Source organism: Rhincodon typus, chromosome 19 (assembly GCF_021869965.1).
Source record: "Rhincodon typus isolate 14 chromosome 19, sRhiTyp1.1, whole genome shotgun sequence".
In the NCBI taxonomy this organism is placed as follows: Eukaryota; Metazoa; Chordata; class Chondrichthyes; order Orectolobiformes; family Rhincodontidae; genus Rhincodon; species Rhincodon typus.
The window spans coordinates 10,890,741-10,915,740 of record NC_063350.1 but is presented as its reverse complement, the minus strand read 5'-3'; the positions used below and the strand labels follow the sequence as shown (position 1 = coordinate 10,915,740).

The 25,000-nt window shown below is 44.4% G+C and overlaps 1 protein-coding gene across 1 annotated transcript in view; it reads right to left on the bottom strand.

The window, feature by feature from the left end:
• LOC109910941 (protein NDRG3) overlaps positions 1–25,000 on the bottom strand; it is a 93,280-nt gene that overhangs the window by 22,319 nt on the left and 45,961 nt on the right. The window contains exons 3-7 of the mRNA XM_048608534.1: positions 16,287–16,322; positions 5,338–5,443; positions 3,772–3,892; positions 342–404; positions 96–162 (exon numbers count right to left, since the gene is read on the bottom strand). Coding sequence (XP_048464491.1) covers positions 96–162; positions 342–404; positions 3,772–3,892; positions 5,338–5,443; positions 16,287–16,322 — 393 coding nt within the window. The remainder of the gene's footprint in view (positions 1–95; positions 163–341; positions 405–3,771; positions 3,893–5,337; positions 5,444–16,286; positions 16,323–25,000) is intronic.

Genomic DNA, 25,000 nt, shown 5'->3' with positions numbered 1-25,000 from the left:
ATGAAGGTGCAACCAAAAAGTGTGGAGAACAAGTGGTGGTCAGGAAGCATCTGCCAGCTCAGGATTAATTAACTAATTCATTAATAGATTTGGATACTCACTGCGAATTTGGTTAGGATGTAAGCACCAGCCCCAACTCCAATTCCAATCACATTCTGTATACTGCGAAAAAAAAAAAATCAGAAAACTAATCATTATGCACGCTTGAGGCAAATGAAGAGAAAGGTCATTCTGTTGTTGAGGGGAGGGGGGGGGGGGGGAGGGGGATTCACAGATGAAGAGGTGGGGGGGGGGTGGGGAAGCCATGATACACTCCAAGCCCATTTCTGCAATCAACTCACTTTAAATGGGTTAAAACTGTGGGCAGCATCTCAGCCAACTCATCCATGGTTGGGTACTGGTACCTGCAAAATCAGAAGGCAGAAAACACTACATCAGGAATGTTCCACTGCTGTCCTTTCCATGCAGCGATTTACTGCAGCCCAACATCCTGGTAATTTCAGGAACAGCATCCCAAGGTCTGCAGGTCCATGTGACAATCCCAAAGGCAGGAATATATCAACTTCTGAACCCTACAGCCTTCAGGGACTTAATATCGAGTTCAATAATTTTAGGGCCTGAGCACCTTTTCCCGTGTCCTTTACCCAACCCCACACTCCAGGCCTTGGGCTGCTTTCATTACAGCCAACGCATTTTCACCCACTAATGGTTCCCATTTGCAGCTTTTCTTTTCCCTGGTTCATTATTATCCACCCCTTTGTCTGCCCAACTGATGTTCCCTCTTGCTGGGCTCCATCTGTCTCCACCTATCGTCTACTCCTTCTACTCTTCAGCATATATACCAACCTTTTCCTAGCTACAGTTAGTTCTGAAGGAGGGTCACTGGACCTGAAACATAGACTCTGCTTTCTCTCCAAAGATGCTAACAGACCTATCGAGTTTCTTCAGCAATTTCTGTTTCTGTTTCAGATCTCCAGCATCCACAGATCTTTGCTTTGATGTCAATTTCTGGGTTCACTTTAGCAATACCAAAACCTCTTGTCCTATTTACCTGAGCAGGTAATGGGTTGCAACTGTTTAGAAGTAAACATTGGACCAGTTGATCTATTCCCCTGGTCTTCCTACGTTGCCTCTGTTTCTTCAAGTTGCATTACCATCACATCTGCAGCTAATCATATCTCAGGAAACTGGTATGAATGCAATTAATCAGTTTTGATTAAAATTATTTGCACCGCCGACATGTCAAGTACACCGTTTTCACACCTCTCTCCCCCACCACCAAACTCCTCACATACCCCACCATCATTTATGGGCAGCACGATGGCCCAGTGGTTAGCACTGCTGCCTCACAGTGCCAGGGACCTGGGTTCGATTCCACCCTCGGGCGACTGTCTGTGTGGAGTTTGCACATTCTCCCAGTGTCTGCGTGGGTTTCCTCCGGGTGCTCCGGTTTCCTTCCACAGTCCAAAGATGTGCAGGTTAGGTGGATTGGCCATGGTTATGGGGATAGGGTGAGAGCTGGGTCTAGGTGGGATGCTCTTTAGAGGGTGGGTGTGGACTCGATGGGCTGAATGGCCTGCTTCCACACTAAGGTTTCTATGATTCTACTATCACCTCCCAGCCATTAATGAAATGAATCTTATGGAAAGCCTGTATATGTTTGCAGTTTAGGAGGCTGGAAATTCAATCTTCATTGGTAAATACACTTCACATTCACCACATTTTTCCATGCTGGATGTCCAGTGTAAAGTACTGTGATGTGATTTCTGTTCTATATACTTCACGTTTTATGAACTAAAATAATAAGTAGGAGGTGTGTCCAAGATTCTGTTCTCCCAGACTGGAAGAATCGAGTCTGCAGTGTATATGCTCAATCCATGCTTTCTCAAGGGAACACCAAGGGAAAGATAAAAGTGCCTTATGCTTCCTAGAAATCTATTGCTTACCTGACAGGTTCTATTGTAACATGACTCTTAAAAAAAAAGTGCTAAGGAATTTTATTCAAATACAAGGTGCCATTAGTTTGGCTGGCATTCCTTTTGCATAAATAACCATCACTCAAGCAATGATCTCACGACGGATTCTTTTCTTTCACAGGAGGTGGGCATCACTGATGAGCCCAGCACTTATTGCCCATCCCTAATTGTCCTGGAGGTGGTGGTGGTGAGCTGTTTTACATCCACAGTGCTGTTGGGGTGGGAATTCCAGGATTTTTACACCGCAACACTGAAGGAACGGCGATATATTTCCAAGTCAGGATGGTGAGTGACCCGTAGCGGAACTTGCAGACAGTGATGTTCTCACGTATCCGCTTCCCTTGTCCTTCCAGGTAATAGTGGTCACAGGTTTGGAAGGAGCTCTCAGAGGAGCAGCTTTTAGATGGTACACACTGCTGCCACTGTGTGTCAGTGATGGAGGAAGTGCATGTTGAAGATGGTGAATGGTGTGCCCATCAAGCAAGATACTTAATCTCGACTAAGATTCCATTCGTGACTGCTCAGATATTGAAAGCAGTTCATGTTCAAATGCAACAAGATCTGGACAACATCCAGGCTTGGGCTGACAAGTGGCAAGTAACATTTGCGCCACACAAATGCCAGGCAAAGACCATCTCCAATAACAGACAGTCTAACCACTGTCCCTTGATATTCAATGGTGTTGCTGTCACCAAATCCCCGAGTATCAACATCCTGGGCATTACCATTGACCAGAAACTCAACTGGACTCGCCACATAAACACTGTGGCTACAAGAGGAGGTCAGAGGCTAGGAATACTGCAGCAAATAACTCACCTCCTGACTCCCCAGAGCCTGTCCACCATCTACAAGGCTCAAGTCAGGTGTGAGATGGAATACTCCCCATTTGCCTGGATGAGTGCAACTCCGACAACATACATGACACCATTCAGAACAAAGCAGCCTGCTTGACTGGCACCGCATCCACAAACAACCATTCCCTCCACCAATGCTCAGCCATAGCAGTGTGTACTATGTATACAATGCACTGCAGAAATTAATGAAAGATCCTTAGACAGTGCTTTCCAAACGCATAACCAGTTCTATCTAGAAGGGCAAGGGCAGCAGATACATGGGAACACCACCCATTGCAAGTTCCCTCCAAGCCACTCACCATCCTGACTTGGAAATATATCGCCTTTCCTTCACTGTCACTGGGTCAAAATCCTGGAATTCCATCCTTAAGGGCATTAGGGGTTTACCTACAGAACATGGACTGCAGTGATTCAAGAAGGCAGCTCACCACCAGCTTCTCAAGGGCAATTAGGGACAGGCAATAAATGCTGGCCAGCCAGACAACATCCCATGAGTGAATTAAAAAACAACTTACGACATTTAAGGCATTCAAGAGGCCTGGGTTGATGCCCTTGCACAAGCTGGCTGTTGTCCCTCTTGGGCAGAAAGGCATGGCAGATGATGGGGCTAAAAGGGGAAACTTAGAGAGGAAACATATCCATTTGATCTCCACAATTCCTACTACCAACTCTGAGGGTTTTGGCAAAAAGCCTAACAGGAGGCTGTCAGAGCAGAGAGGCAAAGGGAGCAAAAATCTCACAAGGGGTATTTGCTAGGTAAGGGTATTTCAGGTTAGAAACCAAGATGAAGTTAAGATACAGATTAGCCATGATCTAACAGAATTGCAGTTTAGGATCGGGGACTGAGCGGCAGAAGCACCCAAGAAATTAATCCAAAATAATCCCCCAAGGTTAACTTTATTACAGTAGCAAAACAAAGATAAAGCCCAAAAACCTCTCACCCTGCTGGAAATGGTGGAGCTCCTTCTTGGTGTCCAGGGGCATCCACATGGCACACAGCGAAGTGCTGCGTGATTTCCTGCATGTCTTCATAGTTAAACAATGTATTGAAGCAAGATTTGTCTGCGAGTAAACAGCAAAGATTGAATGGTGGGAGAAACAGAGGAATGAAAACTTTCTTCACAAGAATTTTTGCTTTCTCTGTCTTTACAGAGAGTGGCCATTGGCCCAACTGGTTGATATCAGTGTTTATGGTTCCATGCAAGTCTTCATCCAACGTGACTTTGCTTAAACCCACTAACATAGCCTTTTATTCCTTCCTCCTTCACAAGTTAATCTTCATCCTAGTCAGTACATCCTGCTTCTGCCCATGAGGAAGTTGCATTACCCTGTCAGTTTAGTTTTAGATCTCTTTTTCTCTGACCTCATTGGGTTTCGAAGACACCCTCCCATAGATTTGCAAAGAGAGTCTACAGTCAACAAAGATGTATAGGGTAGGTGGATTGGCCATGCTAAATTGCCCATAGTGCCCAGGGATGTTTAGGTTAGGTGGGATCAACACGGGGAATTAGGGGAATGCGTCTAGCTGGGATGCTCTTCAGAGAGGCGATGTGGACTTGTTAGGCCAAATGGCCTGTTTCCATACTGTAGGGATTCTATGAATCTATGATGATTCTATGAATCTATGATGATTCTATGATTCATAGAGCACAGAAATGGACCCTTCAATCCAACTCGTCCATGCCAAGTTTCCCAGACTAACTTAGTCCCAGTTGCCTTTGTTTGGCCCATATCCCTCTAAACCTTTGCTATTCCTATAGCTGTCCAAATGTCTTTTAAATGTTGCAACTATACCTGCATCTACCACTTCCTCTGGCAGCTCATTCCACATACGAACAACCTTCTGCATGAAAAAGTTGCCCCTCAAGCCCCTTTTAAATCGTTCTCCTCTCACCTTAAGAATATACCCCTAGTTTTGAACTCCCCCCACCCTAGGGAAACGACACCTGCCATTCACCTTACCTATACCCCTCATGATTTTATAAATCTCTACAAGGTCACCCCTCAACCTCCTATGCTCAAGGAGGAGAAGTCCCGGCCTATCCAGCCTCTCCTTATAATTCAAACTCTCCACACCTGGCAACATCCAGGTAAATCTCACCCGAACCCTCTCCAGCTTAACTTCATCCTTCCTATAACAGGGCGACCAGACCTGGACACAGTTGATGCTGGTTGAAGAATAAGTATTGAGAGAACTTCCTTATTCTCTTTTGAAATGATGCCAGTTCTTTCAGCCTGAACAGAGGGAAGCATCTCAGGTCTTGCTTTAACATTTTAACACTAGAGTGTTCCACAGTGGCTCAGTGGTTAGCTGGCTTTCTCTAGTCTGGTGAAGGGAATGCTCAGCTATGTCAATCTGGGCAAAAAAGAAGTAAACAGCACAGGGTTTCAGCCCACTGTGTGCTCTTCAAGTTACTGAACAATCTGCAGACAGTCTGCTAATCCCATGCCCTAGATTGACCACACGCAGATTGAGAAGAGGTAAAACTTAAAAAGCAAAGACTTACGGTTGAGGCCTATGTCGTGATAAGTCAAGATGACAGGTCTGTTCCCCTTTGGAGTGCCTCGCATGGTCACATGCAGTACACCATGCGGAGTTTCAACGTCATGTTCCTGAAGGTAGAAAAGATCGCAAACTTCCACTTAGTCTTTGCTTACTTTTCTGAAATTCTGAATTCACAGAGCAATCTCTGCTAAACAGCAGCAGCAAACAATATCGAAATAAAGGAGAAAGCCATCTGGTACACCAGACCTGTGCCAACACCTTGATGGAGCTACCAAATCAATCTTTCTCTCCCTCTCCACTGCCCTTCACAGCTTTTCGTTCCGAGTATTCATCCATTTTTCTTTTGCGAGGTCTCAAAATCTGCTTCAACCAGTCTTTACAGCAGTGTATTCCCAAACACAACACCTTGGTACTTTAAAGAAAGTCTTGTTGCTACACCTTTCATAAAGTGCCTTAAAATTGCAACACCTGATTACCAACCCTCCTGTCACTGGAAACAATTTCTCCTTAATTACTCACATCAAATCTTCCATTAATCTTTCCTGTTCCAAAGCAACATAACCCTAGCAGCTCTAGTCTCTTCACACAACTGAAGATCCATGTTGCTGATACTATTCCAGTAAATACAGTCATATAGCATGGAAACGGACCCTTTGGTCCAACCAGTCCATGCCTACACCAAGTTTCCCAAACTAAACTAGTCCCACTTGCCTGCATTTGGTCCATATCACTAAACCTTACCAATTCATACCCGTCCAAATGTCTTTTAAATGCTGTAACCGTACCTGCATCTACCACTTCCTCTGGCAGTTCATTCCACACATGAACGACCCTCTGTGTGAAAAAGTTGCTCTCATGTACCTTTTAAATCTTTCTCCTCTCACCTTAAAAATATGTCATCTAGTTTAGAACTCCCCTACCCTAGGGAAAAGGCATTTGCTGTTCACCTTACCTATGCCCCTCATGATTTTATAGAAATTTTTCATTTAGGGTTGCAAACAAATTCCAACAAGACAGTTTGAAAACTTGAGTTAACAAGGTGCAGAGCTGGATGAACACAGCAGGCCAAGCAGCATCAGAGGAGCAGGAAAGCTGACATTTCAGGTCTGGACCCTTCTTGAAAACTTCAATTCAGTTTCAGACAATAACACAGAATGTTCTTTGTATCCGCTCCAAAGATGTGATGTCCTTCCTAAAGTGTGTGGACTCTGTTGTCTTTGTTGTTGCTGCTCTGTAATAGATTGCTAGAAAGTGTGCCCCAGGTCACCAAGGATAACCAGGTCAGCCCCTTCAAGTGGGGTATGTGGAAGGTGGTAACAGAGCAGATCAACACCAGATTTGTGGCAAGTTTTCAAGCTTCCATAGAAGCAGTTCATGGTTTTGCTATAAAGACAGACATAATGCTGAAGCTTTTTGTTTACACTTGCTAGAAGTGACGTGGGTTCACGTGCATTCTCTGCAAACAAAAAGAACTGTTCAAGCCTTCTGCCTCTACAGAATTATCCAGGAGCTTTGGGAACCTACAGTTTCCCAACTGCTTTCTCCAGGGTAATGTCTCTGCCACATTTGGTTTACCAACCAATCAGCACCCGTTTCTCCTGTAGTTTGAATTGTGATCGTGTGAAATTTGGAATTCTTGTGTTTGCCCTGATGAGGTAACAAAAAGTTCCAGCAACATGTCTCTTTTTACAGCAATGTTCAAATTCTGGATGACAAAGCAACTGCTTGTTCAAAGCACTTGGGAACACTTGCTTCCTTAACAATGATTAATTATTATACCACATTTAAAGTAACACAAGCAATAAAATCAAAACTGACTTTGAGCCAAAAGTAAGGATGCTAGGACAGATAACTAAAAAGTTTTGATCTTAAAAAGAAAGACTTGCATTTATAGTTTCTTAACCAACATGTTTATAGATGTTATGCATGCCTCTGGAGCAGGTGGAACGTGAACCCAGGCCTTCTGGCTCTGAGGTAAGGACATTACCACTGCACCAGAAAGACCATCAAGACTTCAATTTATATAGCTGCTTTTATAACCTCAGGATGTCCCAAGTGTGGTTAAGGCCAATTTTGAGCTTTAGTCACTATTTTAATGTAGGAATCATGTCAGCTAATGAGATAGTGTCAAGATCATCCGCTTACATGATGCTAGACGAAAAACAAACATTCACTAAAACACCATCTCAGAAATCCTGCTTTTACACTACAGAGAGGTCAGATGGGGTCTTGTTTAATAATGCATCTCTGAGATACAGCATCTCCATTATCATGCATGGATCTAGAAGTACTTGCACTCAGTAGCTATTAATAACTGCATAGTGATTATGAACCATTTTGACAAAAGCCAAAAGATCATTGAGCAGGTACCAGGCTATGCCTATGAAAATAAAGGGATTCAACACCTATTTGAGCTTCCCACTCTGGAAGACCTAGACAGCATATGGAATAGCAAGTATTCTTTGAACAACAAGGCATTTTCACTGGAATGTGGAATGGGCAGTGGGGATATATCCCCTTTTTTCTTTGAACCACAGCCTTGGGATCTTTTACATTCTTCCAAACAGTCAGAGGGAATCTCAGTTTAACATCTCATCCAAAAGACAGCAGCTCCAACTCTCTCTGTACTGCACTGGAGTATCAGGCTTTATTGTAGTGCTCCAACACTGGACAGCGCCTTTTCTTTTCCTTTATTCTATCACGGGAATTGGGTATCCCTGGCAAAGTCGCCAGTTGCTGCCCATCACTGATCGCCTTTAAACTGAGTGGCTTGCCAGTCTATTTCAGCGGGCAGTTAAGAGTTAGTCACATCTAGAGATACACATAGGCCAGACCAGGTAAAGGACAACAGATTTCCTTCCTTGAAAGACATTAGAGAACCAGATGGATTTTTACAACATTCAACAATGGTTTCAGTCACCATTACTGGGACCAATTCCAGATATTTTAATTGTATTTAAATTCCACCAAATGCCATGGTGGGATTTGAATCTGTGTCCCTAGAAAATTAGCCTGGACCACAAAGCCAATACCTCCACCAAGCTTATGATTCAGGGCAGAATGCGCCAAATTAAGGCACAGCTAAGTCACAAATCTCTCACTCCTCCTTTAAGATTCAAAATAAAACCGAACTGTTTGACCAAACCTTTAGTCATATTGAGCACTTAATATCTTCTTATCTGACTCACTGTCAAATATTGTTTTAACATTTTATCACATTAAAGGCTCTATACAATAGCAAGCTGCTATTGCTCAGGAGCATGGCCCCAGTGGGTCATCAGTTCCCAACATGGCTATAAACTCAGCTCTTGGTAGATTGAAGCTAAGGGGGTTAACTCCTACTTGCTCAGCTGCTACATGCTGGATGCTTCAGAAAACTGACGCATTACATTTTAAACCAAATATCATTATCCTAGCCCCAAGCTTTTAACACAGACATCACTTAGTGATAAACCTTCTTGAGAATTGGATTGGTTAGGAGCTGATGATTTAACTGGAAATGGGAGTAGTTCTACAGTGCTGGAAGGCATCTACAATCCTAATAATCAGTTTGTCACACGAACATGTTCAAAAAGGCTTAAAGAAGATGTATATTTATTTAACACCTTCTGTGGCCCCTGGATGTTCCAAAGTGCTTTACGGCCAACTAAGTACTTTTGACACATATTCTCTGTCGTAATCTAGGAAATGTGCGCAGCGAGATCCCATAAACAGCAATATGATAACAATTAAAGAAATCTGTTGTGACTGAAGGTTCAATGCTGGGCAAAGCATTGGGGCTAACACTTCTGACTGCTTCAAATTAGTGCAACGGGATCCACTTGATTTCTCATTGAATTTCTGGTATTTCAGCGCTCTAGTCGTGCTGCATTCCAATTTCAGCCTTGATTTTTGTGCTGAAATCCTGGGAACGTGATTTGAACCCATAACATTGCAACTCAAACATTGCTCTTACCCACTGAAAGAGCATAATCATCATCCAGCCCCCGCCCTCATTCAACCACATGGCTTTGGTCTTTGTCCAAACAAACACCTCATCAGCTGGTTGCTACCATGAGACGTTAGTGCTCAAAGTGTGAATGAAAGATATAAACAACCTTTGTCACCTGAGTCAATCCTTTGACTACTTTAGAAAGGTCAAGAAAATGGATATCATTTTATATGTGACTGTAGTTTCCGGTTATTCATTTGGTTCATAAATAACTAAACTGTCAAAAGTCTAAAAGTTAATACTCTAGGCATGATCTAGACTGCTAGACAAAAATGACAGAGGGAGAGAGAGAGAGCGAGAGAGAGAGAGAGAGAGAAAGGGAGAGAGACACAGACAGACAGAGGGAGAGATGGAGAGATGGAGACACACACACACACACACACACACACGAGCCCACTCCACCATTCGATAAAATCATGGCTGCTCTGATTGTGGCTTTCTAACTCCAAGTTCCTGCCCAATCTCATCAGCCCCATAATACTCATCAGTAAGAAACCTGTCCAACTCAGATATGTATACATGCAATAACATCACCTCCGCACACTCTGGGGAAGTAAGCCCCAAAAACTAAACCTTCTGAAAGAAGGGATGTCTCTAACTGTCTTAAGAGGAAGACCCCCTTCTTTTTACTCTGTGCCATTGAGCTCTAAGTTCCCCACAAGAGGGAACATCCTCTCAACATCAACCCTGCCCAGGCCCCTCATTTAAGGGCCACTCTCAATAAGATCATCTCTCATTCTTCTAAACTCCATTGGCAAACATGGTGGAGTTGTCTAAGGGAGGAATGTTGGCTCAAGAATAGCAAGAACTGCTTTGTTCTTTGTACACTGCAGCAGTGACTACACTGCACTGGTCAGCCGGTGGGCCTTATGGAATAGGAGTTCCCTGATTGGCCCAGATTAGCAGCCCCAATCAGGGAGCCCTGGCTGACAATATAAACAGGAGCGTCAGGGGTTCCATTCACTCAGAGCTGGCTCAGAAGGAGCTGGATCAGTGTCAAGGACTCTCCACATGTAAATAAAGGGTGTTTTAGTGATGGAATACCAGCCTCTGTGGAATTATGGAATCATAGAATCCCAAAAAGTATAGAAACAGGTCATTTGGCCCATTGAGTCCACACCAACCCTCCAAAGAACATCCCACCCAGACACACTGCCCCTACCCTACAACCCTGCATTTCCCATGGCTGACCCACCTAGCCTGCATATCCCTAGACACTATGGGCAATCTAACATGGCCGATCCACCTTAACCTGCACAGCTCTGGAAGGAAACCGGAGCACCCAGCAGAAACCCACACAGACACAGGGAGAATGCGCAAACTCCACACACACACACATACACAGAGTCACCCAAGGACAGAATCAAACCAGAGTCCCTGGCGCAGTGAGGCAGCAGTGCTAACCACTGAGCCACCGTGTTATCTCAGTTATGAGGTGCTTTCAGTTGTGCTGAGGTCATGGAGAGCACTCTACAAACGCAAGTCTCTCTCTTCATTCAAAATAATATACTGACATCTTTTTGCTCATCTGAAAGATGGCAGTACCTTGCTAACACTCAAAGTTCAGTTGAAAACAAAATAAAGCATTAACTATGGCAATGCCTCTACCAACTTGCCAAATGATTAGCACACTCTTCTCATACAATATAAATGCTGTTTTCCCTTGAACTGATATTCTTGCAAATTATCCCGACGAGTGCAAGATGAAAAGCTTCAACAAAATGTGTCATTTACTAAAGGACATATACTGAAGCAATTCAAATGCAACAAAACTGTAGTTATAGTTGAGACAGCCATTTTTATCACAATCCCGATATGTCCATTATTGATGGTGAATTACTAAAGGACGTATCTTAAAGACTCTACTCTGTCCCATTTACATTGCAGCTGAACACTTGCTGAAAATGACGTGAGGAATTAAGAGGTCATTACAGCTCTGCAAATTACATCTCTTTCCTATTCGTTCCTTCTGACAACAGCAGAAAACTGGGCTTCTGCATTACAATGCTACAGAGCTTCCGAGATCAGAGAAATTCACACATTAATGCTAAGGTCTACTTAAAAAATGGGAGACTCAAATTCAACTGTAAAAAGAGTGAATTTTAATAAACTTTAGCAAAGCACAATATATATTGCTGCTTTATATTATAGGATAATAGATGGACACGCCAGGCTCCTGTATCTCACACTATCTTAAAAGCAGTTGTGTTCCAAACTACCTCAATTAATTCATATCGTTCCACACAGACGCCAAAAAAGTGTTTGCCATCTCCCTATAAAATAAAACACTCTCCACAGCTTTGCATCAGAACTTCAGATCAACCCAACTGATCCCATGTAAGTTCAGAGCAATTACGTATGTCAAAATAACAAATCAAGGAAGACTTATCAGATTTCCACTTCTCAGCTTTGGTTGCAAGTTTAGCAGATAGTTTAAATAAGGATCAATTTAATATAATACATAGCAACAATGTTTTAATGTCATCAGGTGTTGAAAATTTACTATTAATAGATTTCCGCAATAGTACAGAAGACTTGTGCTCTGGACCATGCTATACCTCTAGCCAAGTTGTTCCAGGGCAGCTACAACACTGGCACGTATCCCAACGTGGAGAATTGCCCAAGTATGTCTGTACACAAATAGCAGGACAAATACAACGCAGCCAAATCACCAACCCTACTCCCAAACATCAGCAAAGAGATGGAAAGGGTTGCTGACAGTGCTACCAAGGAATAACCAAAGGGTGGTAGAGGTTTGGAACGCTGACAGTGGATGCTGGGTCAGTTGTTAATATTATCTATCGCAGATTTAAAATTATGTTAAGCAAAGAAATTAAGGAATATGGGCCAAAGGTAGGTATATGGAGTTAGGCCACAGATCAGCCATGATCTCATTAGAAAGTGGAACAGGCTCAAAGTGCTGAATGGTCTACTCTTGTTCCCATGTTCCTATTACCTGCTCACTGACCTCCTTACAGCCTTGGTCCAAACTAGGACAAAAAGACTAAACACCAGAGGTGAGGTGAGAGTGACTGCCATAGGTATTAAGGTAGCACTTGACCAAGTTTGGCATCACATAGCTCTAGCAAAATTGCAGTCCGTAGAAATCAGAGGGAAAATTTTCCACTGGTTGGAGTCATACTTGGGACAAGGGAAGATGGTTGTGGTTGCAACAGGTTTGTCGTCCCAGCTCCAGGACATCTCAGCAGGAGCTCCCCAGAGTAGCATCCTAGGCCTGATCTCCCTCCGCTCTTTCACCAATGAGCTTCTCTCCGTTAGAAGGTCAGAAACAGAAATGGTCACTGATGATTGCCCACAAATGTTCAGCATCATTCACTACTCTTCAGATACTGAAGCATTCCATATCCAAATGCTGCAGAACCCAGATAACATAAAAGCTTGGGCTGATCCCTGGCAAGTAATATTCATGGCACACAAATGGCAGGCGATGACCATCACCAACAAGACAGAATCGAACCATTACCTCTTAATGTTCAATGGCATTACCACTGCTGAATTCCTACAACGAATACCCTGCAGTTACCACTGACCAGAAACTGAAGGGACTTGGCATATAAATAACTGCAGTCACAAAACCAAGTGAGAGGCTACAAATCCTGCAGTGTCTAACTCACTTCCTGACTCCCCAAAGCCTGACTACCATCTTGCAGATGATACACACTGCTGCTACTGAGGGAGTGAATGTTTGTGGATGTGGTCCCAATTAAATGAGCTGCTTTGTCCTGGAAAGTGTCAAGTCTCTTGAGTGTTGTAGGATCTGTAGTCATCCAGTTAAGTGGGGAGTATTCCATTAGACTCCTGATTTATCCCTTGTAGATGGTGGGCAGGCTCTGGGGGAAGACAGGAAGCGAGTTACTCACCACAAAATTCCCAGCCTCTGACCTGTTCCAGTCGCCACAGTACAGATCGGGTATCCCTTATCCGCAAGTCCGAAAACCGAAAAGATCCGAAAACTGAAAGTCTTCAGAAACTGGACCGGAATAGACCAGAACGGACACGTACACCAACGGAATTCAGGCCCTTTGGGGGAAAAAAAAACAAACTTTGCCTGGCCCACACAGACTCAAACGGACCTAAAAAGCGAAGACCTTTTTCAAAGGGCACAAACATGAACAGACTGACTGAGTAACTATATCTGGAAACCAAAACTATCCTTTATCTGGAGAAACGATCAGTCCCAAGGTTTTCGGATGAACAATTCCTGACCTGTATTTATATGGCCGGCCTAGGGAGAAAGGTGAGGGGGTGATCCTGTAGCTGAGTGCAGTGTCCCTACCTCTGAGCCAGGAGGCCAAGGTTCTCAGAGGCATGTACTCTGAAAGGTTGATTGTGAAAATGTCTGTGGCTGGTCTAGTTCAGTTCTTTGTCAGTGGGACATCCCAGGATTGTCGATGGTGCAGGATTCAGCAATGATGTTCAATATACCAGGAGACAATCAGATTCTATCTGGTTAGAGATGGCCTTTGCCTGGCACTTGTGTAGTTTAAAAATTCCTCCCCACTTATCAGCTCAAGCCTGAAAACGCTGTCCAAGTCTTGCTGTGCGTGGATATGGACTAATCAAGTTAATTCTCACAATTGGGCCTGCAAATCAGTGCAACTCCACACTGAGTGTGCTAAGTTTACTGTTTTCTCTTTTCTCCTGTTTTGCAGTTCTCTTGCTGCGGGGTCGGTGGGGGCCAGGAAAGGTGAAGAGATGGGTACGAAGAAATCTGACCGAACCAAAACCCCAACCTGCTGCTGACATTCACTGCACAATCTGACAAATTGTACAAATATATGATGCGATTTTTTTTCTTCCCCGCATCAACTAGTGCGGGCTGTGCCTGATGGAGACTGCACTTTGTGGAACTGTAACACCAGCTGTTCATTGTGGTGTTAAAGACACTCATTCCAGGATTACTCAAAAATCTGCAGAATATTATGATGGCACCACCTGGGTGTTCTGTCAGAATGTATTAAACCTCCAGCTTCGGGATTAGTGACTGAATGCGGCCCGTCTGGATGATAAACATTGTACGCAGCTAACCCAGGCAGGCTTTCTCTCCCCATTTACAGAATTGATCCTCTGCTCCTCGTATTACAAAATAAGTCATTAAACGAAAAAAAAAGCACTTGCATTGAAAGTTGCCGCAGGTTTACGCCCAATGAAGTACTCTTTCAGCATGAATGAACGATTTATTGTCACGTGTACCGTTCAGTGACATACAATAAAACACAGTGAAAAGCTTTCATTTGTTGCCATAATCCGGTGCTATTTTCATAGTTTAAAAAGGGAGGTTCACCTACGTACAAGTTCTGAGCCGGTCCAGAAGCACCATCTCCTCGCCAGACCCAACTAATATCAAAAGTCGCCGATCCTCGGGGGCCACTGCTGGCCAATTCACCTTAACCGCTAGCCGCGTCAGGCATACCAACGTCAGAGAATACCACCGCGGTCAACGTTGCCACAGTGCCCCCCACCACCGCTTCACCGCCATCAGTGCCAGACAGAGCCAATGACAAAGTCGCCAATTCTCAGGCTGGGCCTACCTCGCTGACGTCACCGCAGGGCTTGCTCTCCCCCGCACACTGGGCTCTTTTAAAGTACTGAGGTGTGAACAGAACAACGCAGGATGAAAAATTTAATAAATTAATCAAACCATCTGTTCTAAATGTGAACGATGCAGGTTAAGGGATAAAACATTAGACAATGACACCAGGAAGAACAGCCTTGATCTTCCATGAATGGCGTTGTTTTATCTTTGATGTCCATCTGAGACGGTACAGGGAGCCTCAGTTCAAGATCTCATTTAAACGGTGAATCTCAGTCAGTGTCACATTCCCTCAGTACTGCTCTGGGAGAGTTGGCTGGGACTTTGTGCTCAAGACTCTGCTGTACGAAGCAAACCAACAACCACAGAAAGGTTATACCGGAGAATGAGACCATTCAGCCCATCCCGAATAAACTATCCACCCAATCTATTCCCACTTACCAGCACTTGGTTCATTTATTTTTCGAATCAACCTGTGCAAATACTTTTCGAAATACATCTTGAGCAGGTGGGACTTGAACCAGGTTTATTGGCCCACAGGCAGAGACACGATTACTGTGCCACAAACACCATTCAGTACCTAGTCCATAGCCCTGCAGCTTACATTACTTCAGGAACGGATCCAGGTTCCTTTTAATGGAGGGGAGGGTCTCTGCCTCAATCACCAAACTGGGCAGTGCATTGCAGATAGCCACCATCCTTAGGGTGATAAAGGTTTTCCTCATGTTCTCTCTAACAATACACCTTAAACTTGATGTCCCCAGTAATTGATCTCCCCGCTAGGGGAAAATAAGTGTCCACTGTCGGCTCTATCCAAGCCCCTCATTATTTTGTAGACATCAATTAAGACAACCCTCAGCCTCCTTGGTTCGAAGGAAAACAACTGTAATCTATCCAATCTTCCTTCATATCTGCAATTTTCAAGCCATGGAAAAATTCTTGATAATGTTCGAGCTTGGATGTGGGGGCTCCACTGACAGAGAGCCACATGCAATGCAACACAACAAAAACATACTGCTCGCAAACCGTATTTTAAACATTACTTTTTTCCCCTTTGGACCTCATTCCACTTCTGAAACAAAACTCTATCGAGAGCACAGGTGAAACATGTCGATGACCTTTGCTCTCTGTAGCTTTCTGGCCAGGCACACCAGGGATTGTGAAGGGAGGGGTTGGAGGAATAATCCCGAAATGTTCGCATTCTACAAGACAACAATTTCACTGACTGAGATCTGCTTAGCCAGTTCATCCGAATTCTGTGGAACTCATCCAGCCTTCTATTTTCTTCACCCCAGCAGGTTGGAATGTGACCACACCCACAACTTTCCTGTGATGCTGAAAAACGGTGCTACAAACCCACGCTACATTCTGCTAGAGACTTTCAGAGGATGTGGGGTCGACTCACCTGACAATCGAAATCCTGGAAGTTCCTTGCAGAATTCTGTGGATGAAGAGAAAAAGACAAATCATTAGAAATTACATGAATTACCAGCTCATTAACAGGTCAGGTGCTCATCCTGGAGAACAATGGGGCCTTCAAAGGTTAAAGCCCCACAAAATGCCCGCCAATAAATGATACCTCTCACGTAAGACATGGTTAAATCGCACAGGGAAAAGGTCATTTTTATCAGCAACTATTTTAATTCAATAACAAAAACAGAATTGATGTTCAGCAGGTCTGGCAGCATTTGTGGAGAGAAATCAGCGTTAACGTTTCAGGTCGAGTGACCTTTCCTCAGAACTACTTTAATTCAATGTCGAATGAAATAGACTTAGGCTTAAAACAGAAAAGGCGGTGATTTAATTCTAAATTTTCTCTGCATTATTTGTGTTTTTCTCCTTAATTGTCAACTTTCTTGATTGCTCCTTTTCTACATTGGATTGGGGTCTAGTTGCTCAGTAGTACCAGGCTACATGACAATGTTTTCTAATTCTTCAGCAATAGCACAACTATCACTTATTGCCCATCTCCAGCTGTCCTTGTGAAGTACAACTGAGTCGTGAGGGCTCTTGTGGTGCAGGGGCAGTGTCCCTACCTCTAAGCCAGGAGACCCAGGTTCATGTCCCATCTACTCTTGAAATCTATTATAACATGTCTCTACAGGTTAATTGACCTACAACTGACTGACTTGCTAGATCAATTAAGCTAGAGGTACCACAGATACAAACCAAGCAAATTCACATAGGGAACACCCAAGGTTAGAGTTCACTAAATCACAAAGGAAAGAGAGACTGAGCATGTCTGAAAATAAAAGACATTTTGTCAAAGTTTTTCTTCCTGTGCTCAATGAAACAATTCACAAGAATACCAACCTAAAGGGAAATCAACAGCTATACTGCATCAGAGGAGAATACTGATTGGTTGCCAAGTGGACTCTGATTGGTAGAGGTGATGCCATGGAGAATGCACCAGCTGATGATAACTGGGAGTGAACTGCCAATGTTGTTTAAATTTTAAATCAGGCAGGATGAATTCGATTGGTCAAAACATTGTCCTAAGCAATGAAGCAGTAAATGACTATCACCTATTTTGTTGAGTTGGAGCAGGTAGAGTACATATACATGACCATTCTGTTTGCAACAGACAGGGTACAATATATTAGTGTATGTAGGCCACTAATTTGAGTGCCAGGCTTGCATGGTGAACACAGTGCATCAAAGTCAACCTGAGGGATAATGACAACCAGTACTAGATTATTTCTCGCTGTATGTTATGTAAACTCATTAATGGGCCTAAAGACGTCACTACTGACACAAATCTTCCCAGTCTGCCTCAGATTACCCTGGGTAAGGTATCTCAAAGGTTTCAGTAATAGGTAGAGTTAGCTGTTTCATATTTCTACAAATGTGGCAGAAACAAGTGTAGTGTTCAGTACTAACAGGATGCTCCTGTTAAGCCAAAAAGACATTCTGCCGATCACACAAATGAATAAAGTGGTACATAACTTCCAGTCCCAGTGTGATGCTCGGTATGTAGGCTGTATTAAACAGTTATGTCTTTGACGAGATAGGATTTTTTTTTTCCCAGTAATGCTCTAGTTCTGTACTAGGAGAAAAAAAAACTTTGGAATAGAGATTAGGGGAAAACAGTGGGGAAAAAAAAAGCTTATGAGAAACAGCAGTTACAGAATGGGGAGCTGAAAATGACTATATTGATGTGGGATGGGAAGAGAATTTCTTCTAAAAGGAGATTAGTTAGGTTTTTACAGCAGTCAGGGAAGCTACATCATCACTTTAATGGATACCAGGCGTTACAAAAATTATTTACTGAACAAAATTAAAATTCTCACATTGCTGTGGTGGGATTTAAACTGACATTCGCTACAGGATATGTCTGGATCAAGGGTTACAGGGAGAATATAGGAGAATGGGGGTGAGAAACATATGATCCAATGGTGGTGCAAACTCGACTGGCCGAATGGCCCAATTCTGTTCCTATGGTCTGATATTGTTAGTACAGTAGTATGACCAATATATCACTGAATTCCCAATTGGAGAAGAGAAGCGGATGCTGTCCTCAACTCATTCCACACTTTCTGGATTGTAAATAAAGTGAAGATCATTACTGTCCTTCCCCAGCGTAGCCACGTGTGAAACTATGAATTCAAATAACTCAACTTGGACCAGGGTCAGAACCTGACCCTTACACAGAGTCATTCAGTCACAGCATGGAAACAGACCCTTCAGTCCAACTTGTCCACGCCAACCAGGTTCCCAAACTAGTCTCATTTGCCTGCGTTTGGCCTATATCCCTCTCAACCCTTTCTATTCATGTACCTGTCAAATGTCTTTTAATGTTGTAACTGTACCTGCATCTCCTACTTCCTCTGGCAGTTCATTCCACACGCGAACCACACTGTGAAAAAGTTGCCCCTCAGGTCCTTTTTAAATCTTCCTCCTCTCACCTTAAAAAATTATGCCCTCTGGTTTTGAATTCTCTGACCCTGGGAAAAGACCTTTGCTATTCACATTATCTATGCCCCCTCATAATTTTATAAACCTCTATAAGGTCACCCCTCAACCTCCCACACTCCAGTGAAAAAAGTCTCAGCCTATCCAACCTATCCTTGGAACTCCAGTCCTAGTAATTAACTGGTAAATCTTTTCTGCACACTCTCCAATTGAATAATATCCTTCCTATAACAGGACAATCAGAACTGCACACAGTACTCCAAAAGGGGCCTCTCCAATGTCCTGTACAACAGCAACATGACATCCCAACTCCTACCTTCAATAGTCTGAGCAATGATGGCAAGCATGCCAAACGCCTTCTTCACCACCCTGTCTACCTGTGATGCAACTTTCAAGGAACTATGTACCTGAACTTTGAGGTCTCTCTGTTCAACAACACTCTCCAGGGCCCTACCATTAACTGTTAAGTCCTGCCTTTGTTCGTCTCACCAAAATGCAATGCCTCGCATTTATCTAAATTTCATTGGCCCAGCTGATCAAGATCCAATTGTACTCTTAGATAACATTGCTAGTAAAGTGGACAGTGAAGAAGGTTAGTCATTTGCAAACTTACTGACCAAGCTTCCTAAATTCTTATCCAAATCGTTTATATAAATCATAAACAATAGTAGACACAGCACCAATCCCTGTGGAACACCACTGGCCACAGACATCCAGTCCAAAAAACAACAACCCACCACCACCCTTCATCTCCTACCTTCAAGACAATGTTGTGTCCAATTGGCAGGCTCTTCCTGATTCCCATGCAATCTAACTTTACTAATCAATCTACTATGCAGAGCCTTACTAAAGGCCACATAGACAATGGCTACCACTATGCCCTCATCTATCTTCTTGGTCACATCCTCAAAAAACTCAAATCAAGTTTGAGAGACACAATTGCCCATTCGCAAAGCCATGCTGACTATCCCTGATCAGTCCTCGTCTCTCCAAATACATGTAAATCCTGTCTCTCAGAATCCCTCCAACCACCTATCCACCGCCGTCAGGCTCACAGGTCTAAAGTTCCCTGGCTTCTCCTTGCAGCCTTTCTTAAATAAAGGCATAACATCAGCCACCCTCCAGTCTTTCAGCACCTCACCCATGGCTGTAGATGATACAAATGTCTCTGCTAGGGGCCCTACAATTTCTTCCCTAGCTTCCGACAACATCCTGGGCCACACTTGATCAAGTCCTGGAAATTTATTTATGTTTCTTTTTAAGATCTCCAGCACCTCCTTTTCTGTAACATGGACTCTTTTCAAGAAATCAGTATTTGTTTTCTCAAGTTCCCTAGCTTCCATGTCTTTCTCCACAGTAAATACTGACGTGAAATATTCATGTAGTGTCTCTCCCTTCTCCTGTGGTTCCACACATAGCTGACCTTTTGAAAGCTTCCCACTTGCCAGTCATCTTTACCTACAGACTACCCAGATCAACTTTTGAAAGTTCCTATCTCGTGCCATCAAAATTGGCCTTACTCCAAGTTGGAACTTTAACTTTTATACAAGGCCTACCCTTTTCCATAGCTATTTTGAAACTCATAGTATAATGATACTAGTCCCAAAGTGCTCTCCCACTAACACCTCAGTCACCTGCCCTGCCTTATTTCCCAAGAGAAGGTCAAGTTTTGCTCCTTCTCTGGTAGGTACATCTACATTCTAATAAAGAAAATTTTCTTGAACATATTTAACAGATTCCTCCCGATCCAAGCCCTTAACATTATGGAAGTCCCAGTCTATGTTTGGAAAGTTGAAATCCCTTGTTACAACCCGATCATTCTTACACATATCGGAGATCGCTCTACATATTTGCTCCTCAGTTTCTCGCTGACCGTTGGAGGACCTATAGTACATTCCTCAAGGTGATCATCCCCACCTTATTTCTTGAGTTCCACCTGTATAGTTATATTGTACAATCGCCCACCCCCAGGCATATCCTAAGTACAGCTGTAATATTTTCCTTAATCAAAAGTTGCCACTCCCCTCCCATCTTGCCTCCCTTTATATCCTTCCTGTAGCATCTAAACCCTGGAACATGGAGCTGCCAGTCCTGTCCCTCCCTCGGCCATGTTTCTGTAACAGCTATGACGTCACAGTTCCATGTTCCTATCCATACCCCAAGTTCATCCACCTTATCTGACAGGTCTCTTGCATCCCTGCAGCTCAGCAATGCATTGTGGGAAATAATCCACTTAATCATGAGAGTGTTAAAGATAGAAAACAGGGGAAGGAGAAGGCCATTCAGCACTTGAGCCTGCTCTGCAGTGCCAGTACAGTCCCCAGCACTTACAGCAGATAGATATGGTGATGGTCTACAGCTGGAGCGTCTTACAGAAGGGAAAAAATACTCAGCCCAAGTCCCAGCTCTCTCACGGCTACCTTGTGCCTCCTTAGCAAAAACATGCAGCCAGAAGATGAGGCCAGCAAAAAGGCTGCACTATGATGTGGCTCATGGTCAAATACTACACATTGTGAGCACTCATTGTCTGGACTGACATGAAGAATGGGTGAAGAACTATATCCCAGTGAAAAGGAGCACCTTCAGGCCGAGACAGGAGAAACCGAGCAAGGAACGTTTAGGGGGAAGGCATTAAATCAATAAGCCAGCGTATCTCACTTCTGCCACTTCATCCTTCACTGAAGACGGCACGGTGGCTCAGTGGTTAGCACTGCTGCCTCAGAGCGTGGGACCCGGGTTCGATTCCACCCTCGGGCAACTGTCTGTGTGGAGTTTGCACATTCTCCCTGTGTCTGCGTGGGTTTCCTCCGGGTGCTCTGGTTTCGTCACACAGTCACAAAGATGTGCCCGCTAGGTGGATTGGCCATGCTAACTTGCCCATAGTGCTCAGGAGAAGGGTCTAGGCCCGAAACGTCAGCCTTTCTGCTCCTATGATGCTACTTGGCCTGCTGTGTTCATCCAGTTCTGCACCTTGTTGTCTCGGATTCTCCAGCATCTGCAGTTCCTACTATCCTAGATTAGGTGTGTTAGCCATGGGAAATGCAGGGTTACAGGAGGGGATGGATCTGGGTGGGGTGCACTTCGGAGAGTGGGTGTGGACTTGTTGGGCCGAAGGGCCTGTTTGCATACTGTAGGGAATCTATGATTTCCTAATATTGGGTAAAAGACCCACTTGGCGGGAGAAGATTAAAAGACAAAAATTCAGAAGAAAAATTACAAGAAAATACTGCATTGTGCAACGAATTAAGACAGGGAATGACTAAAACCTTACGCTTCTCGTGAGGACCTGAAACATTAACTCCGATTTCTCTCCACAGATGCTGCCAGACCTGCTGAGCTTTTCCTGCAATTTCTGTTTCTGTTGCACTCGTATAGTACCTTTCGGGAGGCATCCTCAAGAACTTTACAGCCATTGAGGAAGTTCTGAGATGCAGTTGCTTCTGAAGTGTAGGGACTGTGTCAAAGAAATGAGCACAAAGCAAGATCCCACAAAGAAGATAAAGTACCCTAGTCAAGTGATGTCAGGTTGAGAGATCATTGGCAGCCAGCAGAGGGGAGATAACATGTCAGACGGGGGTTTCTCCCGTCAAGTCCACACCAACCATCCGAACAACATTCCACTCAGACCCACCCTATTCCAGCATTTCTCATGGCTAATCTACCTTATCTAACATTGCTGGACGCTATGCGTAAATTAGCACAAGCATCTACCTAACCTGCACACCGTTGGACTGTGAGAAGAAACAAGAGCACCCAGAGGAAACCCCCTCAGACACAGGAAGAATGTGCAAACTCCACACAGACAGTCGCCCGAGGGTGGAATCGAACTCGGGTCCCTGGCAGTGCTAACCACTGAGCCACTGTGCTGTCCCTTCATTCATTTAAAGAAAAAAAGAAGTGTTTGGGATCTTTAACAGTGAGTTTTAAAAAAAGCACACTGCTCATCTGAAAGACTGCAGCTCCAACATTGGAAAACGCCCTATAAACGGCACCGATGTGTCAGCATTGGTGACACATTTACATTAATGGAGAGGGGTTTGAGTTCACAGCCTTCTGAATCAGAGGGAAGTGTGCTACCAACTGAGCCACTTGGAGCAGAGAGAGTAACAGTGACTTTGAGGTTTGAAAAAGAACATATAAAATATGAGACTGGATGTGTTGCTGGCCGTCCCATTTCTAAAGCCTAATAAATATCCACCACTCGGTCTACAGTCACCTAGAGTAAAGTGGTGCCAGATGCCCCTCAGATTTTCTGGCTCTCTCTCAGCTAAATCAGGCAAGTTGAAGGAGGCTGCAGATGGGATCCCCATTCTGTTTGATCCCAACCTGAAGCTTCCCTCTGGGGCAGGGAGCAATCATTCATGGGACCATCCCTTTGCACAGGGCAAGAAAATCTCGCCGACGATTAATTCAAGTTACCCAAGAGTCTGCAACACCCCCACGATTGTCAGGCTTTCATTTCAGCTTGAATTTTAAATCACAGCTCCCCATGATGCAGACAATTTCTCTGTCATTTCTAGCACAGAAAAAAATAACTGACAATCTGCAGGTGGCAGCAAGGGAATAATTGCTGGCAGTTGGGTTACAGGTTATCAGTTTGGCCACCCTGGAGTGCTATATGTGCGGGTTTCTTCACCATGGGCTGGATTCAATGCTACCCCGGCCCTCCAGCAGGTTTAAGGGACTGGGAATGTTAAACTCAGTGAGTAGCCCACCTGCTCCTTACTGCCCACGCCTTTCCTCACCGCATGGGGCTGGCACTGGGCGGCTTGCCTGCCAAAGGTGGACCAATTAAACCCCAATTAATGTCCATTATAGGCCTCATCCCATCTCCAAGCATCATCCAATAGTGGCGAGAGGCTGTTGTGGAGCAGTGACAGTGCAGTGTGGTAGCATCACTACCTCTGAGCTAGAAGGACAAGGTTTAGGAACATACAAAACGGGTGCAGGAGTAGGCCTTTCGGCCCTACACCACCATTCATAGAATCCCTATGGTGTGGGAACAGGCTGTTCAGCCTATCGAGTCCAAACCCACCCTCTGTACAGCATCCCACCCAGATCCGCCCTGTTACCCTGCATTTCCCATGGTTAATTCAACTAGCCAGCACATCCCTGGACATTATGGAGCAATTTAGCACGGCCAACCCACCTAACCCGCACATCTTTGGACTGTAGGAGGAAACACATGCAGATAAGGGGAGAATATGACAACTCCACACAGACCCAGTCACCCAAGGCTGGAATTGAACCCAGGTCCCAGTCACTGTGAGGCAGCAGTGCTAACCACTGAGCCACTATGCCATCCCTTCATTCAATATGATCATGGCTGATCATGCAATTTCAGTATCCCACTCCCGCTTTCTCTCCATACCCTTTGACCCCTTTAGTCAAAAAGGCCACGTCCAGCTCCCTCTTGAATATATCCAACGAACTGGCCCCAACAGCCTTCTGTGGTAGAGAATTCCACAGGTTCACAACCCTGAGTGAAGAAATTCTTCCTCATCGCGTTGAGTCCCATCTGCACCAGAGATTTGTCATAACACATCAGAACAGGTTAAGTAAAAATGTCTCTAATTGGTGGGGAGAGAGGTGCAAATCAAGTCTAGTTTCCTTAAGCAGGCCAGTAGTGGGTAGGGACAAGTCCCTCCTTAACTGGCCTGCTGGATCCACTGGTGGCCTCCTCCACCCAAACACACAAAGTGCACCAAGTAACTCACTCCTGCTAGGTTACCTTCCCCCATCCCCATAGAGTCTCAAGCTCCAGGCCCCATCACTGACCCCCTCAAACACGACAAAGTACCAATCCATTGGCGATTGCTGGTGTGCAATACCTGTAGTGGCCACCAGTCTCCCAGTGGAGCTACCAGCACATGGAGAACTATCAGCCTCTGGTCAGCCAGCAGCTCTCCAATGCCAGAATCCCTGTCCATGACGGGGGCAAATTCTGCCTCCAGTCTATTATTGGCCAAGTGGCTGTTCAATGACTGCAAGGCAGCCATTGTTTCCCCCTAGGCCACATGGTGTGGGAAGCAGCCAATGAGGGGGTTAGGTGAGGTAGAGGACTGTGCTATCCTGTATAGTTCAGCCATTTATCCAAGAAAAGGCTATACCCACCTTTGAGAGTGTGCAACAGAGGTTCACTAGACTGGCTCCTGGAATAATGGGTTTGTCATGTGGAAGAATTGAGTAGACTAGGCCCTACATTCA